Here is a 27,840-nt window from a genome sequence, read left to right on the forward strand (position 1 = left end):
TTAACATCTTCAGAACAAACAAAAGTACAGCCTGTTTTAATGGAGTGAGGGGTTTTTATTTATTTTAACAGCTTAAAATAGTTCCCATTTCATAAGAGAGGAGAGATGAAAAAGATCTCCTATCATGACAACAGTGGGTATAAATGAACCTTCTGCCTAAAGTGAAAAGAAAGTGCCATTTGGCTTGGAGGAAAAAGCACCTCACTATTACAAATAGCAGTGAAGGAACTGAGGGTGTGTGAAAATGGTTTTGAATCTTGCAAGTCTTACTACAATAAGAAATGATCAATGATACTATCTAAAATACTCTGTTCTAAGCAAAATGTATTCTGTCAAAGTTGTAGTGATAAGGAAGAGCATGGAATATTTTCTTTACACGTCATGAATATGATTTTATTTTTTTTCTCCCATGGGTTTGTGCATGGCCGAAGACTACGAAATTTAGCAGAGGCAGTGATTACACTACTGGGATTATCTTCTACTAGGAAAGAGGAACACTGTTTGACTTCCTCTTGTGCTGATGTAATCCTTGAGAAGCATGTTTGGGTTTTTTGTTCATTTGTTTGTGATTTTTCTCTTTTTTTGTTTGTTTGGTTTTGGGGGCTTTTTTTTGCAGCCTTTCCTTGCAGCAGTCCGTACAAGTTACTGTAGTCAAGGTGTCAGTGTTACATGACTGATCTTTGCAAGGCAAAATATTCTGCTACTATTTAAATCACATATTCTAATTTGTGCTCTGAAAGACATTTTTGGATTAAGGCAACTTTAAGAGAAATTCTTTACAGTAAGGGTGATGAGGCACTGGAACAGGTTGCCCAGAAAGGTTGTGGATTCCCCCTTCCTGAAAGTGTTAAAGGGTAAGTTGGATGGAGCCTTGAGCAACCTGATATTGCAGAAGATGTCCCTGCCCATGGCAGGGGGTTGTAATTGGATGATCTTGAAGGTCCATTCCCACATGAACCATTCTATGAACTATTTTTTCTCATTTAACTCTCTACACACCCTCCCTCCCCCCCATCTGTTGCATTCGTTGTACTATTCTTGATTTAGATCAGAACTGGAATTCTGCTTTGTGTTTATTAGTACAACTTCTCTCCCAAATTGTTAACAGTATTTGTCCTGTTTTTGATTATGATGCTGTATATGTATGATATATTTATTTTGTGGTTAGTTACAAACATGTGTATCGAGAAAGTTAAATAATTCGTTGACTTCTCAGTAGACTCTCTTAATTACAAGCAGTAGTAAGGCTTCTGCTTTTTCAGATGTCAGATTAATTTAACACCTGGGCTCCTGGAAAACTCTCTCAGAGTTACTCAATGCAAGTAAAATGCTGCAAGATAGTGGTAAATTGCAAGCCTGTGACTTCTTTGCTTGTAATCTGGCAATCGGCCAAACCTCCAAAGAAAAGCCCAGTGTAGGTTAGTCCCCAGGGAAAGGATAGCCAGTAAAACTGTTTGCTTAGTCAAAGGGATATTGCTACACATTGCCTTTCCTTCATGAGCTTTGTCTCTTATGATCTATCTGCTGTCACATCTAGAATCCCTGATCCCTGGCTTCACTTGGTGAGCAAGCTATAAAGAAGGAAGCAAATGGGCTTTGCCTCAAAGAGTGCACAATATGATTTGTGTAATCTTTTGTTCAACATAGGTGTTTGGGTTTTTTTCTGAATTATTCAGATTCAGTTAAGTGTCTTGTCAGTGAGTATAGATTAAAGATACAATTTGTAATGGAAATGGGGTGATAAAATGTCATTTTCAGGGGCTGCTCACAGTACCAGGAAGGGAGTGCTGCGTTTTGTTTTATTGACAACAGCAAAACTTCACAGAAAGACATCGGCTCCTTTCCAGTTCATTGTTTTCTCTGATTCACATATGCCCCTTGCTTAATTTGTGCATTTACTTCTGTCTAGCTACAGCTCTGATAAATGTGGGCCCTGAAGAGGAATTGTTTGCCCTAAAGAAACCCTGCAAGAGGACACTGCTCCAGAGCGTATGTTTCTGCAGTCAGAAAGCAGCCCCAGTTCTTAAGCTGGAGATGCAGCTGGCCCATTTCTACCCACTTGTATGTGCAGCCTCTTTCCTATGCATAAATGGCACCCCTGTCTTGAAGGCATCTTGGAAGACAGTCCTTTGGCTGTTGTTTGGGTAGATGAAGCAAACCACAGCCTCCAAAACGTCTTACAAGAAAAGGCTTTTGAGACTCCTTTGGTAACCACCTCCTATATATTTTTCTCATTTTAGATGCCTTTTTTTTTTTAAATCAGTAAGGGTAATCAGACCCAAGTGATGTGTTTCAAATCAGCATTTAGTATTTTTAGCATTTCATGAGTTGTATTGCTGTTTTTTCCTTTCCTTGACTGGAAGTACTACTTCTGTCATATCCTGCAGTTGCATTTCCATTGTTCTCATGCACATAGCCTGTTGTCGGCTCTTAAGCTCTTTACAATTGCTTAATAAATGTCCATCTTTCTCCTCCCCCGTTGTTTCCAGCTGATAAGCTCTTAATAGCGTAAGTTCTTGATTTTAAGCACTCAGCATATGACCATTTACCAATGATAAATTTTTGGTATTTGTGTTCTCTTACAATATCTTGGCCTCTGCTGCCAGCCCCTATTGTCATTATGCTTCATTCCTACATCTTGTGCCACATTTGTTTATGGAATAGATAATTACAACACCATTTTCTACCCCTAAATGCATTCGGGTCCAAAAGGTCCTTTCAGTTTAACACTTTAGGAAGCGGCTAAGGCTCTGGCCAGCCTGATCTAGTGTGAGGTGTCCCTGCCCATGGCAGGGGGGTTGGAACTAGATGATCCTTGTGGTCCCTTCCAACCCTGACTGATTCTATGATTCTAAGACAGTGTTGGGTCAAGCTTTGTCTCTTCAAGTGTCCTCAATTTCCATGTGACCCAGTGTGATGCTGTTCTTGACACTCAGACAAATTCCCTGTCATGTTCTTCCTTGTCTAGAGAGCTGATAATCTTATCAAAGGAAGTTTATCAGGTTAGCAAACTGGTTCCCTTTTAAGCATTACACTGTTATTCTTAACTTCTGTGTGTAACTTTTCCACTAGGTTTGAATTACAATATTCTGTTGCTGTCAGGCTGTTGGATGTGTTGACTGGATCACCTTTCTTGATTATTAGGTTAACTTCTGCTAATTTCTGCATGGTTGATGTCCTCATTTGGCTATTAGTTTGTGTGGGCCTTTCTGTTATGGTTTTTGTTTGGTTTTGTTTTGGGGTGGGGTTTTTTGTTGTTTTGTTGGTTTGGTTTTGCTTTGCCCTAAGAAAAGCAAACAAAACCTGTGTTTTGTTTGTGATTTTTGTGAAATTTGTGATTTAGTTTGTCAGGTATTTAAAGATTCTGAAATAACAATCATCTGGTCCTCCTGATTTGAATATTGTGATCTTCTGTTTTTGTTTTCAACCACACAGTGATTTCCATTTTTCCGTGTTTGTTTGGTGGTTCTGGCTGATATATAGGGCTGTGTCTGAAGACTCCTAAATCTCTACCGTATTTTTTCCAGATATGCATATCTGTGCATTTTGCTGTTTTACAATTAAGTCTTAGTGAAAGAACATAATTTATTGTTAATAGCTAATGGCAAGGGTGTCACCCATAATACTGCTCAAACCATATGAGGGTGAAGAAAGGAAAAGTGCTCTGATGGCAGAGTTGAAAATTGCAGCATTTGGGTGTGCTTTGACTTCAGCCTGCTCTTGACATCTCTCCCTGAACTGTCTAAGCTCTTGAAGAGCTGGGCTCACATCAGTTTGGGGAAGTTTTACTTCCAAATTTATGTTGTATTTAATCTTAATACTGAATTTCAGTTCTAATATTATTCCCATAATAAAAAATTATTTAATATTCTTTCAATTGTTACATTTCTGCTGAAAAACTTAATCTTTCCCTAGCCTCTTTTTTTAAGCCAGAGGTGGTTAAATGTTACTTCTTTGGAATACCATGAATAAGGTCTTGAAAGAAAAGTAAACCAAGGGGAACCTGCAAACACCTCCCCCATGCTGTGACTAGCTTGAAGGTTTGTGTTTGTCCTGCCAGCAGTAGCAAGGCTTTATTAAATCTGCCTGCTTCATCCTTTCTGCAAGCACTGTTGAGTCCTTCCTCTGTGCACTTATTACTCAGACCTCTCTTTCTATTTATGTAGCTCTCCTCCCTGTAATACTGCAGCCATCAGTGTGTTTCAGCGCTAGCTGAGCTTCCTGACCCAACAAACCATGCACCTCTGTGGTCATTAAACACAAACCAAGATCTGAGCAACAAAAGTTAGTGTTCCTGTCAGAGGCATAGGTCTTGCACAAGAGTTACATGCAGCTGAGTCAGTAAGGGCAAGCCACTGTGCTGATTTGCTGTCTTGGAACACAGGCTGCGTGTAAACTGTGTATGAGGTGTGGGCAGACCACAAGCAACACTTTGGCCACCTTTGGTGTGTGTTTCAATGCAACTGAAAGGGTGAGGGTATCAGAACAAGCTGCAGGTAGAGTTCATGTTGCCTTGTTTTAGGCATCTGGGCACACTGAGCTGCTTTCATGGTCAGCACAGAGAATTCTAGGGCAAAACTGAGCTGACATCTGTAGATGTCATCATAGACATCTGTGCTTGAATTCAGTTGTGCTCTGTGCCTTTCTTTCCAGTGGGTGAAAGGGTAGCCTGGAGTTTCTGGCTTGTACAGTGCCTATTTTCATACAGCTCCTGAAAGCTTAAATTCTTCCATCTTCAGTAAGAGTGACTTTGCAGTCTTAGTTTAGCTGGTGTTCTTGCTAATTTGAGTCAAGTTGCTTGCGTTTCTTTACCATCTTCAGTGATACAGCCACAGCATTTCCTTTGTGTGTTTTGTAGAGCCTGAGAGAGTAAAGTATTGGTCTTTTAATTAGAATTTCAGGGTACTACGGTAAAAATGACAATAATGAAAATGTCTAGAATGGGGTTTACCTTTTTATTTTTGCAAGGCAACTAAAGTACCAATGCGTGATAACTTAATGGAGATGCACTAAATCAAAAGCAGTGCAGATTTAATTTAATTGTTAATCTGACTAGCTGTATTTTGTTTACATTTGCTAGCAATTAGTGTTTAAAATGAATGCTTAATTGTTTGGAAATGAATGATGATACTGTTCTCTCCTGCTTTTTGCAAAGAGGACAGTGACAGTTTTCTGTGGTGGAAGCTCCAAAGTCTGTAGGGATTTATATGAGTTAGTATTAATGCTTTTAGCCAGGGTTGTTGGGACTGTACATCAAGACTTCAGTTCAACAATAATAGTGTAATTTGAAAAAGCAGTGAAGTTCCTGTCATGGTTTATTCACTTTTTCCTGGAATAAAACCTGGCTTAGTATGATAATAATTAATACCTGAGTCTAAAATAACTGCTTCATTCTGCCAGAGAAATATTTGTGTAATGATTGAATCAAAACTTGGAGAAATGGAAACTCCTTTTAGACCTAAAATAAAACACTTAATACAAAGAGAAATAGAAGTGGGATTTTGGTTGATATTTGGTGGGATTTTTTTTGTTTGTTTGCTTGGGTTTGGGTTTTGGGTTTGTTTTGTGTTTTTGCTTGTTTGGTTGGAGTGTTTTGGGGGGGTTTGGGTGTTGTGGGGTTGGTTTTTTTTTTTTTGTTTGTTTGTTTGTTTGTTTTTCCCCAGTCAAGGGTAATTATCATAGAGCACATCTTGAGTGTAATTTGCTTTAACAGAGTACTCATAATATGAATAACTTCAGTAGAGAAGGTTTTCTGAACATGCAGACTGTTGGGGAAAAAAAAATAATTGTACTAAAATCTGTCTGGAAGTACTAATTTGTGTTTTCTCTCTGAGTTGTGTATTTTCTTTCCTCTGGTTCAATAAAGTATTAACCACAGCCTTGAATATTTTTTTTTTCCTGGGTTTACTTGCTTCATCATATTCCCTCATTGTTGCACTTACATATATCACTAGCTAGCTACATGAGTGTTTTCCACTTAGAGTTTCAAAGCTATTTCAAACCTTAAATTATTTAGACCTTTAGTCTTTTTGTATATGTACAGTTTATTTCATGTGTTCAGTTTCATTAGTAGTTTCTTTTAACAGATAATTTCTAGCTGTTGCAATTAATACTTGTACTGCAGTGGTATGGCTAAAAGATGTTAACTATGAAAATCTTTCTGAGCCAATTATGAGCAGTTCTTCATAAGATGTTACAGCTTCTTCATAAGATGCTATCAGTGTTTGTTAAGTATCGCCCAACTTTTGCATACTGCATCTCTTCTCTGAAAAAGCCTATAATTTTTAACAGGAAATGTAACAGAGTTATAGGAAATGTACAAAGAGTGGTAACCATGGCTACAATACTCTTCAAGAAAAATTTTTGGGAAGGGCTGGATCAGTGTGCTTACCTTCACATGTTAATATTGATTCTGTATCCCAAATAATACCAATTCCAGGTAATTAGAATTGGCTCTTTCACACCTTAACACAAAAAATTAACTTGCAGTGTGTTGTCATTTTGTTTCTTTGTATTATGGAAGTATTTGTGAACTCCAGTCCTAGCCCAACTAGTCCTAGCCCAAGACTTTGCGTTAAACATGGTACAGACATGGGGGAAGGAATCATAGAATGTCTTGAGTTGGAGGGGACCTTCTAGATTATCTGGTTCCAACCCAGGGAGGGACACCTCCCACTAGACCAGGAAGGGAAGGTAGTTTCTGTCACAGAAGAAACAAGACAACAGATGTCTGTAGAAGGAAAGGCAGGAGTACCCCAGGAAGTCATGGAAATGTTGTTGATCGGTGTGATCGGCAATGAGGATACACGGTTCTGCCACAACTAACTGATTTCATCTGAGTATCTTTTGCTTCTGAAGACTGAAGTTGCTCTCTGGGCTATTGTCTGATAAGTAATTTTTCAGTTGTACTAGAGGACAAGTACCAGTCCTGTAAATACTGAGATTTGGAGTAAGTTCTTGGCTTTCTAGCGAGTGTCAAGAGCCAAGCTTATATTGTATTTAAAATCTGGAATTTTTTTTCCCCTTCTACTGTTTAAACAATTAATCTCATATGTAGATTAACAGACATTTGGAAATAATTCTGTTGTGTAATACCTTAATCAGTGCCAGTAGTTGTTAGGCTGTAGAGACAACTCCCAGGCTGTAGGGGTTTAAATAGAGTTAATTGCATATATTCAAGAAATTATTTTGTTGAGCTATGATGACAGAGCTCAGCAAATGCATGGATTATTCTTAAATGCAAGTCTTTATTTCTCTTTTCCCAAATCTTATTCATGTTCTACCCTTGGCGAAAACTTATATCATGCTTTTAAAAACCACAGAATGGCCCTATGTAGTTTGCTTACATATTACTTTCATTATTTGCATTATACAATATATTTGTGTACCCCTGGTATCTGGCATCCTAGATAAAGACCAAGGTTGTATTTTGTTCATTTTGTGTGAATGCCATAAGCAGAGCACCACGCACCCAAGACCTTATTATAACACAAAAGATAACACACAAATACAAGCAGATCTGAGACTGTAAAGCAAGAATGGAGGAGACCTAGATGAGTACATTAAATAGCTGTTGCAGCTTTCCAGTGGCCCAATTACTGCCCAAGTGTTGTTCTGTAATAGAAAAGAAATACTGAGCAGTGTTTTGCAAGGAAATAAAATAGTTTTATGGATATCTGCTGGCAGTTCCTTCTGAATGCAGGAGCAAAATAGGAAAATCCCTGAGGTTGGTGTGTTTTCAAACGGGCAAGACAGTGCCAAAGACTAATTTTAATCCCAGAATACCCTAATATTGTGTTACCCAGTGGGATGGTTTTCTGTGTTTTCACAGCAGCTCGCTGCCTTACCTTGTCTGTTTTTACGTATCAGAGACGGGATATGTGCCAGATATGTGTATTGTTGTATGAATATGAGAAACCAAAGAGAGATATGAGCCTAGGAGGGTGTTACGGTTGTGAAGCTTATGATTACCCACAGGGGAGAAAGGGGACAGATCAGAAGACCACTTCTATAGGTTGCCTATAAAATTAGTAAAATAGCTGAAAGGAACTTCAGTGGGACAAGTTTATATGGTACGGATGCATCAATCTGCAGGATGGGATCTACAGATCTTTTAGTCCTTTCTACCCTGTCCTTAAAGCTTTCCATAGTAGTTACCTGAATCTCAGGCTGCAAATCCATTATTGCTTGTCCTGCCCCTGGCAGAGAGAGTGTGGTGTGGTTTTATAGGTTTAATATTATTGTTGGGTTAGGTTTGGGTATTCTGTTTTCTTTGGGTTTTGTTTTTTAAACCTTTCTTATTTGAAAGAATCTGGTAGGTCTTGAAAACTCTTTATGTAGTTCTGTTTTTTTTTATTTCTGATATCTGGGAAGCACCTGTGATGTGTGACACTGCAGCAGACAGACCTGTAGTAGAAGGATGGTTTTGTCCTTTAACCTGGTGCTTCAAATATAGCTTAAGAACCTTTTTATAGTAACAAGCCATTGCAGGTGGAATTTGGATTTTTATGGGCTGTGGCTCTAAAGTTCTCTTTTATTCTGTTTATGAGGTTTTTTTTTTCCTATTTCTTGATTTTTAGTTTTGCTCTAAGTTACTCCACAAAGGAATGTAATTTGTGCTTTTATAGAAATTGAGGAAGAGTTCCAAGTGACATACTGAAGGAAGGGTTGCTGTCAGACACTTAAATTATAAGATTGACTAAGTTTAAAAATGGATTCCAAAAATCAGGGAGGAGATAAAACTGAAAGTATTTTCATGTTGGAAGCAGAGGCATGCTTGAATAATGGAGGAACAACCTTAGTATCATCGGAATGACACAGTAACAACAGAATTATGGTAAGAGATGTGTTTATTACCCATGGGAGCTTAAACTCCTCTTGTCTTTTACTGTTAATATTCTAGAAGCAAATTCGAACCATCAGAGGTCTGTGGGGTTTTTTTCTGATACCTTTCATGTGTGTGCTGTGTATGCTGTGTGTAATGAGTATACTAAATCCTACTGGAATGCAACATGACTGTCCTTCACAATTTTGCCTCCAAGGATGTTCAAGTGATGTGGAGGAGTAGGCACAAAGACCAATTTAACTAAAGTCATACTAAGAATCTGTGACCCATCTACCAGTTGTGTGCTGACATCCTAGGAGTCATTCTCATCCTTTAACAAACCCTATTTCAGAAGTTAAACCTGCAGCTTTTTATTTCTTCAAATCAAATTTTCACTTTCAGTTTTGCCAAGTCATTATTTTGATGTTATAAGTAACTGGGGTTGTAAAATGAGTAAACAATTTTGGTGGCATTTCACAGGAATTAGTTCTTAGCTGCACTAGAAGAAACAAGGAAACCATATAGTTGATTGTTGGGTTTTGGGTGGGTTTTTGTTTTGTTTTGTTTTGGTTTTGTTAAGATAAGGCTGTAGATGCAGTTTTGAGTATGCAGAAAGAATAGATGTGCAGCTTTGGACATGCTTTGCACAAGAGATTAAATTCTTACCTGGTATCTAGTTTGTTTAAACCACAGAAAAAGTGTGTATGTAAACTAGTTCCTGAGCTCTGTGCCTTGATAGGGGCAGAACACCAGACTGGCCTATTAGGCTCCTCTCAAGCCTTGGCATAGCTCTTAAATCAGCTGCATTATACTGTGACCTATACGATAGGCCAGATGGCTTGCAGCCCTTTGTATGTCTATACTGAGGCAAGTCCTTGCTTGTAAGTGTTCTGGGACTGCTTTGATGAAGAGATGCTGCCTTCTCTGACCTCCTGGGCGGTACAGCAGATTCTGTACTTCACCTCAGGTGGCAAAAATAAGCAGAGCTGCAAAAGCATTTTTCAGTGTCATAATCTAAAATACAAACCTCAGGAATCCTTTAAGTGTCTTACAAACACTTTTACTGATGTTTGTCATATCATAAATTGTAGTACTGTGGTAGCAGGGAAACACATTGATAGAAAGTATTGTTTAGTAATTAGGAATAAAAGCAGAAAGCATTCAAATGTTTGGTTTTCTATTTTTTGCCTTTTTCTGTGTTTTTCAGATGGTGGTAAAAACTTTCATGGATATGGACCAGGACTCAGAGGACGAGAAGCAGCAGTATCTCCCATTAGCCTTGCACCTTGCATCTGAATTCTTCCTCAGGAATCCCAATAAAGATGTACGCCTCCTTGTAGCATGTTGCTTGGCTGATATCTTCCGTATCTACGCTCCTGAAGCTCCATATACGTCCCATGACAAACTTAAGGTAAAAATGCTTTATGAATCGCAGAATTGTTTCAGTTAGGAAAGGCCTCTAAGATCATGGAGTCCAACCACTGACCTAACACCATCATGCCCATTAAACCACATCCCAAAGTGCAGTGTCCACGTTTCTTAAACACCTCCAGGGACGGGGAGTACACCATCTCCCTGGGCATCCTGCTACAATGCCTGACCACTCTTTTCCATGAGGAAATTTCTCTTGATATCTAACCTAAACCTCCCCTGGCACAATTTCAGGCCATTTCCTTTCATTCTGTCATCTGATACTAGAGAGGAGAGACTGACTCCTACCTCACTACAACCTCCTTTCAAGAAGCTGTAGAGAGCAATGAGGTCTCTTCTCCAGACTAAACAATCCCCTTGTACTTCATACTGAGGAAGAAGAAAACCCAAAACACTCCCGAAAAAATCAGACCCAACTGAAATTTTATTTCCTTGCATTTATATTGATGTTCATATTATTAAAGAGATGTTGCTTTAGTCCTGTGAGTCAGTGTAGTACTCTGAGGATCAGAGAAGAGAAAAGGCGCAGTAGCTACCCAGCCTCTGTGTTGGTAGTGTCTTTCTCTCAGTTCCATTCAATGTTCTATCATGAGTTTGTAAATGTGGGTATATGTCACTACTGAAAGGTTGTATTTTTTTTATTGTCTTTTGAAGCAAGCTTGTAAATATTTTATCATTCTTTGACAGGACATATTCTTGTTTATTACAAGACAATTAAAAGGCTTGGAGGACACGAAGAGCCCTCAATTTAACAGATACTTTTACTTGTTAGAGGTAACACAATAATTATGAATTTCAGTAGATGCTATTAGCTCTGTAAGCTTAAGAAATGTCATTACTCTTTCTCTAGATATGCCAGTATGCCTGGGAAATTTTGTTTATTTTGTAAATCCCATCAGACTCATTAAAGTTCAATGAATTGCTTCTTTTAGTAGCTATAATTCCTTTTGCATTTAAGTCCATGCAGCCTGTGGCTGAGGACATCTTAAAACAGTTGGTATTTATTAAAATTTAGGCTTTGTCTTACAATTCTATACTTGGTTTTTGTGTCATCCTTAAGGTGAAACTGAATTCAAGCAAAAATGCTGATTAAAATGCAAATCTTCTTATATTGACAGTGGGAGAAGGAATGTAAGATTTTGATTTAAAAACATTGGGAAAAAACCTACTCTTGAAAAGAAGTTTTGAGTCCACTGAAAAACAGTATCTTGTTTGTAAATCTTCTATTGGTGTTTAAAACTGTATTGTTTCATAGCATGAAGAAAAGAAAGTATAGAAATGTGGATTTATTATATTAACTGTCAGTCTGCTTTTCTACAAAAGAAATCAGATTATTTTATATTTAGTTATTTTCTGGATGTGTATTCCAAAGCCCTTTTATGTTTAGAACTCTCTATATGCAAAGCAAATGCCCAGTCTCTTTCCCCAAAAGGTTTACAATCTATTGTATAATATTTTTCCTGAAATAGAAGGAAAAAAAACAACTAACTATCATGATTACATTTATGTGACTTTTTGTGAAGTTGCAATATCCTGAATGTCCTGTTTTTCTTTTAGAATTTAGCTTGGGTTAAATCTTACAACATCTGCTTTGAGTTGGAAGATTGCAATGAAATTTTTATTCAGCTTTTTAGGACTCTTTTTTCAGTTATCAAGTAAGTAGAATTGCTTCAATTATATCAAACTGTCTAAAGGCCATCAGTTTTGGGGGTAGACTGAATCTTTGCATTGTCTACAAGTAAATATGTCTGAAGAGAGCAAGTCTTTATTCCTTCAAATGAGGAGATACAGGGAAAGCAAGGGAGTGCAAATTACTAAGAGTATGGAGAAGCTGTGTCTAAAGGTAGACTTGTTTTAATATTTCTTGTGCATGTTACAACAGTGTACTTAATTCTGACTCATTTATCTACCTTCGTATTTCCATGGTTGTTATTTTCTTTTTTTATTTTTTTTCACTTAAAGCAAAACTAAGATGTTCAAACTTTTTGGAGCTTTCTATAACAGAGGAAAGGCACATAAAATACTTTGAAGTTTTGAGATGTGGGGAGAGCAAGCTGGACAGTATTAGACGCTGTTTCTTAACAGTGCTGTTAATTTTTGTTGTGGTCTGAAAATTTAGTATTGCTAATTTTCTTTATCATTATTGATAATATTCTTTATCATCTTAGTAATAGCCACAACCAGAAGGTACAAATGCATATGCTGGATTTGATGAGTTCTATCATCATGGAAGGCGATGGAGTAACTCAGGAGCTGCTGGACTCGATTTTGATTAACCTCATTCCTGCACACAAGGTCTGCAAAGTAAAATGTGATAGTAGTATACCATTATAAAAATAATTTTTATTGCCTTTTATTGTTTATCTCTCCACACGCTTTAGCCATCATCATTGCCTTGTCACAGTGTATTGAAAATTTCCTATGGGGAATTATTTGATGCTCTTCATTAGCTGTGTCTAGATTACTCAGTATCAAGAGATTCCTGCTCACTTACCACCTCAGGAACTCTGTCATGAACCAGAAATAAAGTATTTTCAAGCAAATGTAATATGTGCTAGGAAGACATCTTAAGGGTTGTGTGTTGTAGGTTGGTTTGGGGGTGAGGGGAGGGGTGTTGTTTGGGTCTTTTTATTTAAAAAGACATGAAGGACTTTTTTTTTATTATTTAAAAGAAATAGAAAGGAAAAGGAGCAAGGGTGGGAAAGACTTCCCAAGACTTCTTTGGTGACTTTCTGCTTGCCTCAGGCCAATGATTCCACTCCACCCTAATTGTTTGGGGGTTTTTCACCCTGTGTCTTTCCCCTTTAAACTTCTCTTTTAATAAAACTTAATCATTGCCTAAAGTGTAGTACTTATTTTCTGGTTTGGTTGAGTTTTGTGGTGGGTTTTGTGACTTTTTTTCCCCCTCCTTTTTTCTATTGATTGTTTGTAGTGCTCTCTATTCTCAACAATGTTCCTGCATTTTGCAAAGTTCAGTATCCCTTTTACTCACTTTAAAGTGCCACACCACCCCCTTTCCCTGGAGGAGTCTTATGTGAGCCCCTTATAGCAAGACTTCTGCTGTCATGCAGATGCTGTCTTAGCTCATCAACACAGCTACTTCCAACAAATTTTTTGGTCTTCCCTTTCCAGTCAGCTCTATGAACTGTCAGTGATGCTGTCCTGGTTTCACTGGGCATTTTAGTTTATGATCACTGGGTCTGCAGGTGAGCTTTGAAGTAGGTTCACCATCATGTGAAATCAGAGTAAGTGAGATGCAATCTGGTGTTGCCTTGCACTGACCAAGAAAATTCCCTTGCTAAAACACTTGTGCTTCTTACTGAAAATTGTATGGAAAACAGTAGGCCTCAGTGATGAGCTACAGCAAATGATCTGTACTCTGATTACCAAGTACGTGTTTTTCTTTGTTCATTTATTAATTTAAAATAATGACAAAATTAAGCCTGCTCCATCCTTGACTATGTAATTGAAGTTAGCACATAAAAGCAAGGATTATTCCTTTCGTTGGTTGAAGGGGAAGAAATCATGGAAATATATAGCACAGGAGTGACTAAGCCATGGCCATTGTCAAAATGAGTGAAATCACTGAATCTCAACAACAGATATATAAAAGTATCTATCATCTAAGGTCAGTTGGCATTCTTTCTGTCATGACCATGAGATGAAAATAGTCATTCTGTCAACTCATTTTTATTGACAGCAAGAAGATGATGTCTTAGTAAAACTGCTAACAGGAAGGGAGGCCTCTTGTTAGTAACATTTTCAAAATATGCTGTTCTTTGTAAGTTGTTTCTAATCAATTATAAGCAGTAGAGGTCAGGAGTGGAAATAGAAGAGTGGAGTTGTGTGTGCCAGGTGCTGGGTGATGCTGTGCACAATGGTGAGCACTGCTCTGAGGATGCAAAGACCTGGTAAACCCTGTACCACTGAACAATGCCTTGTGATTACTCGGTGTAGGCAAAGTGTAAGTAAATATAATCCTTTAGCATTAACATTTTTAGCTTAATCATGTAATTTTGCCCAATAAATTCTCAAATAAGGCTCTGATAAAGGCAGGGGTTAGGGGAGAGCTTTGTGCAAGTACTGGGTTGTATTCTGTATTTAGTATCTCTTAGAGGACTGGCTGGCAGTCCTTTCGTGGATCTTGGCCATCATGACTGAACAAATAATATGCTGTAATCAGTGCTCAGTATCATACTTTGGTCAGTATTTTGGTCTGTTTTGTTTCCTGTAACAACAGAACTACTGCTTTACCACAGTAGTTAGAAAAATAATAATTAAAAAAAAAAGACCAAACAACAAAACAAAGTTATTTTGGCTGCTCTGCCTAGGAGAGTTTGACTACAATAATTAAATTCTCCTTACATGGAACAGATCTGTTAGAAAGTTGTGATTCTGTTAACTGCTTGTCCTTAGGTATGTAAATCAGAAGCACCATAGCTTGAAAAGCACAGTTTGTTTTCTGGTAGAGAATACTTTTATGTCCACACAAAGCAATTGAGTACTAATCACTCTCTGCTGTGACATAATAAAGTATCAGTGTGGCTAGACAGTTACACTTACTGGAAGTTCATCTTTTTAAAGAAGCTGAAATGTGTCTTTTGGATAATGTATTCTCCTTTTGGAGATTTTGGGGGGATTTTTTTTTTTTACCACTCTTACACTGTGTAAGACAAACTGCAGCTAAAAAAAAAATAGAACCTTGACAAGGTTCATTTGTATCTTCAATATCAGTAAAGTGACTTTTCTGCACATTGTTCTGTGAGTCTGTGCTAATGTGTCCCTCCTCTAGCAAACCCAGGTTTTCGTAGCATTATGGTATGTGCTCAGACTACCTGAGGCATCAGACTGTAGTTCTTTTTAACTTTAAAACCAGTGCTATTTAATGAAAGTATTTCTTCACACTCTTACTGCCAAAGTTATTCCTTAAAAACATGCATTTAAAAATCAGTATTTTTTTTCTGCATCCTTTATATCATGGCCAACCCAGATGGTCGGGATTTTTTTCCCCCTCCTTACAGATGGATTATTTATTTATTAATTATTATCAATTGTTTTATCAAGATGCATTTTTTTTCCTCTAGGCTTTTATGCTGTTTGACTCTTGGGGGGGATTGTTATGTTTCCATTGTTGGGGGTTTTGTGATTTTTTTTTTTTTTTTTTTTTTTTTTTAGTGGCGTGGGAGTTTTTTTGGTTTTGTTGTTTGGGTTTTTGCTTTGTTTCGTTTTTTGGGGGGGGGAGGGGTGAGTTTCTTTTGGTTTGTTTTGCTTTTAGCTCTGGTGAGCCTGTCCAGGGTTAAAATAAAAACAAAGCCCAAAAAACTGCCAACACAATTTCATTGCAAAAAGTCTTTGAAGCTGAAGATCCAAATAAAATACATTGTCTGTATAATGTTGGCAGTTCTTTAGTTTAATACTGATGTGCCTGCCAACAAGATTTTTAATCGTGGTCTGATTTGGAAAGAAACTGGTTTGTTTTGAATTTGAGAATTTATACATACCTGTCTGTCTTCAGTGTTATGATCACTGAAGAGATAATTGTTTGAACCTTTGGTCGTTTGTTTCTCTTTACTGTCAGTTGATGCACTGTCTTTTGGTTTGTCATCTCATTAGCTAGAAGAACATGAGGGCCAGGCACTGCCTTTCCAAGAATCAGTCATCCTTAGGCTTTACCTGTATTTTGTCTGCAATCATTTATAATTTTCAGGGCCATCACCTTCCTCCCCCTGACTCCAGGCAGCATTAATCTCAGGATGAGATGAGATGAGCTACTGCATATTGGATTTTGTGCAGATTTGGACAGTCACATTTTTCAGATGTGAAGTTACATTCCTTATCTTGCTCAAGAATAATAAAAGCAGTGTTCAGATTTGTTACACTGCAATCCAGTGTTTACTCTGCCTGAGTATATGTGCTTTCTGTGCACCTCCAAAGCATACAGTGCAGTCTATGGAGCACCTCCAAAGCATACATCTTCACAGCATACAGTGCAGTCTGTGGAGAAATCAGTGCACAGTGTTACCCTCTAGATGAGGCTGCACATTGCTACAGGGTGTACCTTCAACTGAGTACGTGAGAGGGAAACAAACCCATATTTAAACAGTAAGTTTAATTTTGATGTAATTACCAAAGTATGGAGGTGTGGTAGTGTTTCTTCAAAATGTGGAATATGATTGCATGTGAGAAGTTCATGGCTATGAATGCAATGCTAAAGGTAACAACTGGAGTGATAAAGTCTTTGAATAATGTGCAGGAAGTGTTAGGCTTGGATTAGACTTCTTTTAAGTGTGTGGAAAAAATAGTTGTAAATTTTTGTTAAAGTGTGGAGTTACAGAATTAACATAATTGAACTTAGTTTTGAAAACAACGAGAATGGTGGTAAAACACCTTTCTGAAGTCATGGTCTTCAAAGATTGGGAGAGAAAAATAAAATTTGTCTTTAAAATGTTATTTTTGCTTTATTTCAGAACCTTAATAAACAAGCATTTGATCTTGCAAAAGTCCTGTTGAAAAGGACGGTCCAGACCATTGAACCGTGTATTGCCAATGTATGTAAATCAATTACATGTTACCCACAAGCAATGTGTTCTTCTTATTGTCTTGATTTATTGGAGATTTGTTTGTTTGCTATAAAATATTCTTTATCAAACTCACTCTTTGTAACGTAGCTACCAAAGAACCATTTTCCAAATAGGATTATTAGCTTGGTTGTTGATTGTTCAACTAAGCAAAGAAGAAATAAATGTTTACTTGTCTTAGTCTAAAGTTAAGCCTAAATCTAGTCTATAAAAATAGATTATTACCAAAGAAATTCTGCTGCAACAAAAGACATTTGCAGCAATAGTACTTTTTATGTCCAGCAACCAGACAGCTTCATTTCTTAGCAATCTTTAGGATGAAGCATGTCAAACTACCTGCTCTTCACTGGATATTTTTTTCCTCATCCTGAACTTGTTTCAGTCATAAAGACTAAAGATTTTATTTTATTTTTTTTTTTACAAGGATTCCTTCTACTATAATTCCTTTTATTGAATATCAGTGTTATGTGTTCTACTACAGTCTGGGTGGGATGTAGTCTGGCCCATTCTGTGGCCTTTTCTTGGTCCCAAAGCCAATAGAATTCTTAAAAGTCAGTAATTTAAAAAGGGAGTTAGTCAGATTTGTGAAAGATGAATCAGTAAGTATTTAAAAGCTGAAGGAGTCTCACTAACTATCAGATCCCAATTCCCCTGTTTCTGTAACCTTTTCTAATTATTCATAGCTGGAAACAGGATAGTGGATAGAGTGACCTTTGAGTTGATTTAATATTACTCTTCTTGCTTTCTTATTCAAGTGTGTAATAGCTTTGTAGCATTTGTACAGATCAAATAATATTAACCCACAGTATCTACTAGGAAATATATCAAACATAGTAAAATTTAACAAATTCAAAAGAAATCATTCAAAGCTAGGTTTTTTTTTCTGTTAGATCACTATCAGCTTTGTTAAATTACCATCAGGTATCACACCACATATGATAAAGTCATCTGATATTCTTTAAAATGGATCTAAAGTAGGGAAGCTTCTTTTTCAACATTTGCTGATGTTCAGTTTGGATTGGTCTTAAATGATAAAAAAAATGGAAGGTACTTCTACTGGATGAACATGCAGTTTAATTTAACAATTCTCTCATTACTGTTCCTTTATTGATATTTTAAATTATCATAGAATAATAGAATTGTTTTGGTTGGAAAAGACCTTTAAGATTATTGAATCAAACCGTTATCTCCCTCTACCAAGTCTGGTACTGAATCATTGTCCCTCAGTGCTGTATTTGTGTCTTTTAAACACCTCATGGGGTGGGGCTTTAGCCACTTTCCTGGGGAGCCTGTTCTACTCTTTGAGAATCCTTTTTAGTCAAGAAGTTTTTCCTACTGTCCAGTCTAAAGCTCCCCTAGTGCAACTTGAGGCCATTTCCTCTTGTCCTAATCCCTTGTTACTAAGTGGAAGAGACTGACAGATATCTCACTCCAGCAACAAGGTCTCCCCTTGGTCTCCTGTTGAAGTGAGGGCCCCAAAACTGGATGCAGTACTCAATGTGTGGCCTCCCAAGTGCTGAGTATAGGGGGGAAATGCCTTCCCTGGTCCTGCTGGTCACACTATTCCTGACCCAGGTCAAGATGCTGTTGGCCTTCTTGGCCACCTGGGCACATACTGGCTCACGTTCAGCTGTCTGTTAATCAACACCCCCAGGTCTTTCTCTGCTGGACAGTGTTCAGTCACTCTGCTCCAAGCCTGTAGTGTTTCATGAGGTTGTTGTGACCCAAGAGCAAGCTTTTAAATTACCAAATTACTGTGAATTAGTTGATCCTGATAAAACAGTTAGCCTTGGTCATGCTAATTACAGGTCTTTTTCAATTGAAATAGTTCTGTGATTCTAAGTAATAGAAGTGAACTCTGAAGGGTGTTTGTAATGTACTTGATCCAAAACAGTAAGGCTGAAGTGCTTTGATGTAATGAAAAAATGTGCATGGAGTACCTTCCATTAGAATTATTAGAAGTATTAATGATGTTACCTTATAATAATTTTTAAATATGTTTGCATTTTTGAAGGAAAATCTGCTAAATAACTTCTTTGTATTCTAGTTTTTTAACCAGGTTCTGGTACTGGGAAAGTCTTCAGTAAGTGACTTATCAGAACATGTGTTTGACTTGATACAAGAGCTTTTTGCCATAGATCCTCACTTACTGCTGTCTGTCATGCCACAGCTTGAATTCAAGTTGAAGGTAGGTCACAAGTAATAAAATTTGTGTACATGGTAAGAGTGCAGAGCTGTAGATTTAATAAGTGTTCTGCTGGAGGGATGAAAATGTGTTTATCACCTTATTCTAAAGATAAATGTAGTATTTCAGGAAGTACACTGGCAAGTTGTATACAATCATGTGCTTTCTGTGCTTGCAAATGTGTATTATGCACAGAAAATATCTAATAATGATAAATAAATACAATCTAATGCAAAAGTTATAACTACTTAATCTTTGAATTTCAACTGGAATTTAGAAAATAATTAGGCTGTGGTTGCCTTAGGTCCTGAAATGCAAGTATATGCAAGAAATACAGAAGTTAGCTGCAGTATTGATTTGCAGAATTTTCTGTAGTGAAATAATATTTGAATCATAGAGGAAATACCCCAAAATATTTTCTCTGATTGGTCAGAATCAGCTAGTATGTCAGCTGGCTTCTTTTGAATCCTTGGAAATGGTTCATTTATCCTGATTTGGGGGTTTGGGTTTTTAAAATTAAGTAGTTTTTCATCTTAAGATTGTAAGTGAACAAGAGAAATACTTTAGGTATGTACATGCAGGTTACAGTGGCAACAAAAATGATCAAGAACTAAGTATTGGGTGAAATTACATTTTATTAACTTTAGTAGCGCACATCTAATTATAACATCTTAATTGGTGCCTTTTTGATACACATAAAGCATTTTTAAGACTATTTTTAAGACAAAGATAAGATCATTCGTTGTTGAAATTCAGGGATATGTTCTTCAGACTAGTATGCATAGATTTTCATTCCTGAAAGAGGCAGAGTTTTACACACATGTAGAATCATAGAATGGCTTAGGCTGGAAGGGACCTTAGAGATAGGCTGCTCCAACCTCCCTGCCATGAGCAGGGACACCTCTCCAACTATGCTTGGCTGGCTCCAGGCCTCATCCACCCTGGCCTTTAACACCCACAGGGAGGAGGCATCCACAGCCTCCCTGGGCAACCTATTCTGGAGTCTTACCACCTTCATACTGACAAACTTATTTCTAAGATCTGGCCAAATGTGCTCACCCTCAGCTTCAAACCATTCCTCCTTGTCCTATTGCTAGACAGTCTTATGAAAATTCCCTCTGCAGCCTTCCTGTAGGATCCCTTCAGGTATTGGAAGCCAGTTCGAAGGCCTCCCCCGAGTTTTCTCCAGCCTGAACAACCCCAGCTCCCTCAGCCTATCCTCACAGCAGAGGTTTCCCAGCCCTTGAATCATATTTGTGGCCCTCTGGACTCTCTCCAACAGCTCTGTATCCTTATTATGACGGAGACACCAGAACTGGACACTGTATTCAAAGTGGACCCAGATAATTAATAATGTTAATAGGTATTTGTGTATTTTTACTCATCTTCATCTAATTTAATTAGGGAGACTGAGGATTAGAAGCGATTATTTCAAACTGAGTCATTTTTCTGTAACTTGTAAAAGCAGAAGACAAAGGAACATTAGAGATATTACAGGTTCTTCTTTCATGTTTTGATATCTAGAGCAATGATGGAGAAGAACGTTTGGCTGTTGTTCGACTTCTGGCTAAACTCTTTGGCTCCAAAGATTCTGATCTAGCCACACAGAATCGTCCTCTTTGGCAGTGCTTTCTTGGGCGGTAAGAGAAACAGAGATAGAGTTCTGTGTTTCTATTCTTTTTGTTCAGAATTTTCACATATTGCTGCATTTCTAATCACGTTTTTAGAGGATGTAACTGTATTTGAACAAAGTCTTTTAGAATCATAGAACAGTTTTGATTGCAATAGACTTTTTATGATCAAGTCCAATCATTATCTAACTCTGCCAAGTCTGGTGCTAAACCTTGTATGTCACTTAGCACCACAGATCTGTGGCTTTTATACACCTTCAGGGATGTGGATTGACCTCCTTGGGGAGCCTGTTTCAGTCTTTGAGAACCTTTTTAGTCAAGAAGTTTCTTCTGATACCCAGTCTAATTTTCTCCTGGTGCAACTTGAGGCCATTTCCTCTTGTCCTATCACTTGTTACTAGGGAGAAGAGACCAACAACCGTCTTGCTACTCATTTCAGTTGGTTGTAGAGAGCAAGAAAGTCTCCCCTCGGCCTCCTTTGCTCCAGGTTCAACAACCCCAGTTCCTTGTTGTGTTAAAACTTAAAAGTGGAAAGTGCATACAATTACATTTTAGAATGAAGAAGCCTGAAGGACTGCTGCTGCATTGCTGTCAGCTGTAAAAATATGTTAGATCAATAGCACAACCCATGCATAGCAAAAATCACACAATATATGTCAGCATTGTTGAAGTTTCATACTGTTCAGCTATATCTGCTACTGCATCATTATTTTGGCATTTACCTTTTTGAGTTAAAAGATATTTCCCTTAAAAACAGAAATGTATCACTATTAAAGTGTTTTCAAATGGTCCATGTTACATGGAGATTTATATTTTAGTAACTTGATTTGTGTGTATGCGTATATATATTTACATGCACACACATACATGTGATTGACAGTGTATGGATAATTATTGTTCAAAATCCGTGGACAAAGTCCTCTGAGTGAACATTTCATCAGCATATAGCCTACTCATTCCTTAATTTTAGTCCTGACTTGATTTCCCAAGAAGCACCATAAGAATTTATCTGAGGTGCATTCTGGAGATAAATTAAAAAACATTTCCGTTGTATTCTTTTGCTGTGTATAGAGTATTCTAATAGTTAATGGAACATACTATCAACACATGTTACTACATAGAGAATAATCTTGATTTGCAAGGCTAATTAAAAATTAACATTCATCATCTTCTATCCCTCTAGGTTCAATGATATCCATGTCCCTGTGAGATTAGAGAGCGTGAAATTTGCCAGTCATTGTTTAATGAACCATCCAGACTTAGCAAAAGACCTCACTGGTGAGATGCTTGTACAGGGGTTTAGAATAATTTAAGAAATGAGCAAGGAAGAATGTAATTATTTCTGTACATAGCACTGTGGTTCTAAAATGTATCAAGCCCAGTGCTTGATACTGGGTGGAAGAGCTAACTACTGAGTAATTGCTTTCTGCTGAAGGCAAGCTCTGGTTATTAGAAAGAGAGGAGTGTGTGACATTGTGTGGACTTCATCAGAGGCAGTTTTTAAGAAGCAGCCTGCTGCAGAATGAGTTTTAAAGCCATTGCAGATTCTAATGAAACTTTTGGCAAGTCAAAGCAGATATTGCTGTGACATCTTGATTTATGTTCAAAGCCAGCATGTTCCCTACTACCCTCTTCCACTGAGGTTTTAAAAAATGCCATTGTGCTGATCTAAACTGTGAGGGTTTTTTCCTTCACTTTAGCATCATTCTGATTATGAGCATATTTTCAGATTTAACTGAAACAGCTTCTTTTATGATGCAAATTAACCTACAGCAATAATCAAGTCTTTTTAGTTCATTGTTTACCTTCTTAGCTCTTTGGGAATGAGAGTTGCTGCTCTTTTTTTTTTCCTCCTTATTTTCAGAGTATTCTAATCAATTTTATTTCACTTCATTGCTTGTTGCAAATGAGGTTATTGTAAAAGCCATTCACTTTTATCTTCTGATATTTACAGTTATGTAGTTGCTTGATATTTAAAGTAGAAAGTGCTGGAACAAATATCTCCTGTAGGCAGTTATATGTTAAATAGATGACGGTTGCGATATGTGACTGGCACTTAATTCTTCCATACATTATTAATAAATTGGAGTGTGCCATTAGCTACATTAATAAAAGCCATTTTTGTCATTATTTCTGATCATAACAGAATATTTGAAGGTTAGATCACACGACCCAGAAGAAGCCATTCGACATGATGTTATTGTTACAATTATTACTGCTGGCAAGAGAGATCTTTCTTTAGTCAATGACCAGCTGCTTGGCTTTGTCAGGGAAAGAACACTAGACAAACGGGTAAGTCTTTATGGTTCATTTTCAGGAATAACTGTTTTTAATATAATTTGGTGAAATTAAAGCAACAACAAAGCCAACTCAAAGCCACAGAAACAGAGAATCTCAAGAGCTGACTATTAACCAAAAGGCTGTGGGAGGGAAAAGCAGTTCTCCTACCAGAACATGTAGATTGTGCATTAGGGAGGCACCAATCAAGTGTTGTCAAGCAAGTAAGATTGTTGATGTGAGGAGCATATTCATTGTGTAAGAACATAAGAATTGCCACATGTTTAGGCCAAAGGTCCCTGTAGCCCAGTATAATTCTCATAGTGTTCAGTTTTGGTTTCCAGCGATTTGTGATTTAAAGATTTCTTAAATCTGCTTGATCATGTTTGTCATAGCTTTCAATGGAACTTTTATTCCATGAACTTCTCGAGTTCTTTCTTGAATTTGTTTATACTTTTTATAATCATCTATGACATCTGCATCAGTAAATTGGAGTTTAATGCATGTGTGGAAAAAAGTTACTTCTTTTAAGCTTGTCTGATAATTTCACTTATGTGAAGGAATAAATATTCTTTGACCCACTTATGAATCATAAATATGTATAGTGTATGTCTCCCACTCCTTTGCTCTCCAGACTAAAGAATCACCTAATTAACTTCCACACAAATTGGTTATTGCATAGTTCTGATCATTCTTATCTGGTTGTTCTCTATCCTGTTGGAACCAGTGTGACCAGCCTTGCCTGTGGCATTCAAGGTGTGCACTGTGTTGTGTAAATAATTTTATGATAATTTTTTCTTATTTAACATTCTGTCTTTTATGCTGTTTCTGAGCACCGAGGTGACAATTTTGGCAAACATCCCTGTTGACTTCAATATTTTTCCTGAATAATTTTAGATGGTACATTACTTAATGCTATACATACAGAGTTACTGCGTGTGGGAAAACTTGGCCTTAACCTGAATTTCTTTCATTTCATACTGCAATGATTCAGTAGCATGACACTTTTCTGCAATTCTGCATTACAATATTATATCTGACTACCTCAGTGAAATTTATACACACTGTTACATTCATTTTCTAATAATGTTTCATAAAGTGTCACAGATTCCCTTCTGACTCCGTCAATAGCTTCCTTTTGGTTCTTTCATTGTGAAAACCACTCATCTATTTCCAGCCATTGTCCCCTATGTTTTAGTTAATAATTAATTCACAACAGGATTTTTATTTTAAGATCCCTGTGGTGTGAGACTTTGTTGGAAGGTTTTTTGGGACCTTCATGCATTTTACTCCATATACTTGTGAGTCTGCTGAAATTTATTTTTTCATAGACAGAACTTCTCATTGTGTAAAATGTAATGAATCATTGCAGTAACTTCATTTTCCAGCAGTGTCTACTCTTTGTTGTTGTCACTGCTTTGTTTCAGCCTATTTGCCCATTCAAAATCAGATATTCTGGTGAGTGGCACTCTGCCTCTTGGGATCCTTTGGCTTTCACATTTGCTGTTTTCAATCTCTCTTGTCAAAATGCAGTAACAGAATAGTTAGTATGTAGTGTATAACTTCTAAATTCCTCTAGAAGTCACAAATGGGATACTATTTGGTCATAATGGTTTTGTCACTACTCGTTTTATTAAGTTGGTTTGAAAGGGGTTCTAATGGCGCTTTTCTTAAGAAATCTCTTCAGACCTCTCTGTTGGAATAAATCTTGTTTTATTTTGAGCATTACAAAATGATCTGGAAGGTTTATTTTTCTGGGGGATTTGGTGAGGGTGTTTAAATAGTATGTTCTTAATAATTTGGTTCTGTAACTTTTGCCATGCTTCATCAAGGTTTTACCTTCAGTTTTGCCAGAGCTTATTCTCTCCTCTGTATGCACTCTTTCAGGTGGGACTTGATGCTCGTTGGAGGGTGATGCTTTTAATAGAAGGCTTCACTGTCCTGTGTAGCCATGTTGATTTTTGTTGTTGTTGTACCTTTCTGATAGAGGACATTCTTTCTATAAGGTGTATCATTCTAGGTAGTAAGTTTCAAAAATTTTCTGTTTCTTATTTTCCCTTTTTTAACTGAAAAAGTTACTGTAATGGATTTCGAAAAAAGGATGTTCTAGTTGCATAAAGGGAGATCCCAATGTTGAGTATGTTCACTGTTAAAAAAGCAGCCTATCAATTCTTTTTATGTGCAGCTTGACTTTGCACATTTCTCAGGAGTGATTACCTTACTTCTTTTTGTCAGCCATTAAACAAACATGTCCAAAAAGTCATTTATGAGGTCTAAAAACTTTTTAGTGTAACCACCACTTCCCACTGGGACTTGCACCTGGTCAAAATGAGATGATTAGTGCTGTGCCTTCTGCATAGTGTCTCCTTTATCATGCTGCCAGCAGTAAAAGGCAGTCAGTTGTACAGCTGTAATACTCATTTCTAGGGAACTGGGGATTTTCAGTTCAGATAGCCTTAACCCTGGTGTGGGACTTCTTAATGTTCCTAATATGTTTGACTCAGTGATTTCACACTGGTCATAGGTTTGATGATATATTTCAAGGTTAGGTGCCTTTTCAGGCAGTCATCAGTGAAGAATAGCTTCTCCTCTAGATGATGTTTCTCTTATAAAAATCTCTGGAGAGAGCTTTAATGAAAATACATCCTGAGGAGGAATGAGAATTGAGGATTGACTAGAAATGACTACAGCAAATACTTAGCTTTTGAAGATAACAATATAACATGTCTTTGTAAATATAATTAGTGTTATAAAGTGAATATCCAAAACTTGGAAATGTTAATAATTTTCTTATTAATAATTTTTCTTCAGCTTGAGAGAGGGCTATTGATATGTCCATATTACTGTCTTCATATTTTCTGTGAAGGATTTTTTTTTTATTGTTCCAGTACATAGTACATTATACCCACTTCAATTATTCTTTTGCTTTAAAGAACTCAATTATCTTCTGCTATCTGCATTTACCCCTTGTAGCCAGGTTTCTGTTGAACAAATCTACTGCAAGCCCCTAAGCGATCATTCATCAATTTGACGTCATCTAATTCTTTTTAGGCCTGCAATCGTCTGTCAAATGAGTATAGATAGGACTGCAAGAAGAACACTTGTCCACAAGGCTGAAACAAAATGCTGATTGCTCAAACACAGTGATCTGTCATTTCAATTCTACCTTTTTTCTTTATAAAACAGTCTGAAAACGTAAAACATTGTAACTGCTACGTTATTCATATGAGCTGTGTTTTCTCTCCTGACTGTGTTCTTGTTGACACAGTATTAGTAAAGATGCTTTAATGTCTTTTCTAGGGTAAAAGTTTTTTGTCTAAAAGACAGTATCTAAATTTTTTAAAATAAAATCCTTAGCCAACTCAGTCTGCATCTACATTTGCACATTCATTACAGCTATTAAAAAAAATAACACAGGAACTCCCAAACAAACCCTACCGCCTATAGTTTTCAAATCCATTTTTGTTGGTCCAGTTGGAAAAGTAACTCTGGGAACAGATGTTTCCCAAAATCTGGAATCCAGTCCCTGGTAAGAATTGTTCTGAGGAATTTTCCATTGGAGGACTGTCTCTAGGGTCTTTCTGGTGCCTTTACTTTTCAAAATAGTGAGTTTCAGGAGACAGTAAACCAAAACTTTTTAAAAGTAACCACCTAAAAATGGTTCTGGAACTTCTCTTTTAGACTGGAGTAACCTTAAAAACCTGAAGAGATAGAGGAGACTTCTCATTTTTCTCAACAGCCTTTGTGGTCCACAGACTTAATCTCATCATGAGAACAGACTTTCACATTATCAGCTTGAAGTCAAAAGTCAGAGAATGAGGAGCTGTAGGAACAGGCTCTCCTTTTCAGTTTCTCTTTATGCGTTTTTCTGCATGTGTTAGTTTTATTTCCTCCTTCTCTGGGCATACTAAAAAATATTGTGTCTTTTTCCAGTTCAAGGAGAAAGAGTTTGAAAGGTTAATATCTCTCCCCTATGAAGAGAGACTGAGATCCCTGGGGCTATTTAGTCTTGAGAAGACTGAGAGGGGATCTCATCAATGTCTATAAATATCTGAGGGGTGGGTATCAAGTGGAGGGGGCCAGGCTCTTTTCAGAGGTGCACAATAATAAGAAAGGAAACAACAGGTTCAAGCTTGAACATAGAAGATTTCACCCCAACATGAGGAGAAACTTCTTTACAGTGAGGGTGATGGAGCGCTGGAACAGGCTGCCCAGGGAGATTATGGAGTCTTCTTCTCTGGAGACTTTCAAAACCCACCTGGATGCATTCCTGTGGGTGATCCTGATTTGGCAAGGAGGTTGGACATGACCTCTTGAGGTCCCTTCCAACCTCTAATATACTGTGATACTGTGATATTCTTAATTATATAAAAAGATTAAGTTAACTATTCCACAGATGAGGGATTATCTTCAACTGTCAGTAATAGATTTTTATTTTTTTAGCTTAGCTGAACAGCCTTCAGTGAAGGAGTTTAATTCTTCTGGTTAACTAGCAGTCTTCCCTAGACTGTCAGAATTCTTTTGTTAATGAAATCAGGGTAGTATTTCTGTTAGCAGTGTTTATTAATCTGCTCCTTTTGATTGTTACATTCCCCTTTAGTTTCATGTGCATGCACTATTTACACTACTATGGCTTTAATTCTTGGTAGCACCTTGCTCTTTTTTTTTCCCTACTTGTATCTCCTGTTCAGTGGCTTGCTTCCGTGGAGTCTCAAAGCATTCTCTAAGGGGTTCTGCCCAGTGCCTCCCATCTTCTGCCTGACACTGCCTTACCATGTGCTCTGACTTGTGTTCTCTAAAGCAGTTTCAGTGATCAGAAATCTGTTGGCAATCCAAACCTCCTTTCCTTACAACTCCTCATTAAGTACTCTGCTTTCATTTCAGGCTGCAATTATGTAGAAACATCACTTGCAA

General features: G+C 37.3%; 1 protein-coding gene across 1 annotated transcript in view; it reads left to right on the plus strand.

Moving 5' to 3' along the window:
* The window catches only part of PDS5A (PDS5 cohesin associated factor A), an 80,999-nt gene that overhangs the window by 21,680 nt on the left and 31,479 nt on the right, over positions 1 to 27,840 (plus strand). Inside the window, exons 3-11 of the mRNA XM_054382805.1 lie at positions 10,032 to 10,235; positions 10,943 to 11,029; positions 11,813 to 11,910; positions 12,424 to 12,550; positions 16,723 to 16,803; positions 18,881 to 19,021; positions 20,543 to 20,658; positions 21,833 to 21,927; positions 22,796 to 22,941. Coding sequence (XP_054238780.1) covers positions 10,032 to 10,235; positions 10,943 to 11,029; positions 11,813 to 11,910; positions 12,424 to 12,550; positions 16,723 to 16,803; positions 18,881 to 19,021; positions 20,543 to 20,658; positions 21,833 to 21,927; positions 22,796 to 22,941 — 1,095 coding nt within the window. The remainder of the gene's footprint in view (positions 1 to 10,031; positions 10,236 to 10,942; positions 11,030 to 11,812; positions 11,911 to 12,423; positions 12,551 to 16,722; positions 16,804 to 18,880; positions 19,022 to 20,542; positions 20,659 to 21,832; positions 21,928 to 22,795; positions 22,942 to 27,840) is intronic.

Source organism: Indicator indicator, chromosome 8 (assembly GCF_027791375.1).
Source record: "Indicator indicator isolate 239-I01 chromosome 8, UM_Iind_1.1, whole genome shotgun sequence".
Classification (NCBI taxonomy): domain Eukaryota; kingdom Metazoa; phylum Chordata; class Aves; order Piciformes; family Indicatoridae; genus Indicator; species Indicator indicator.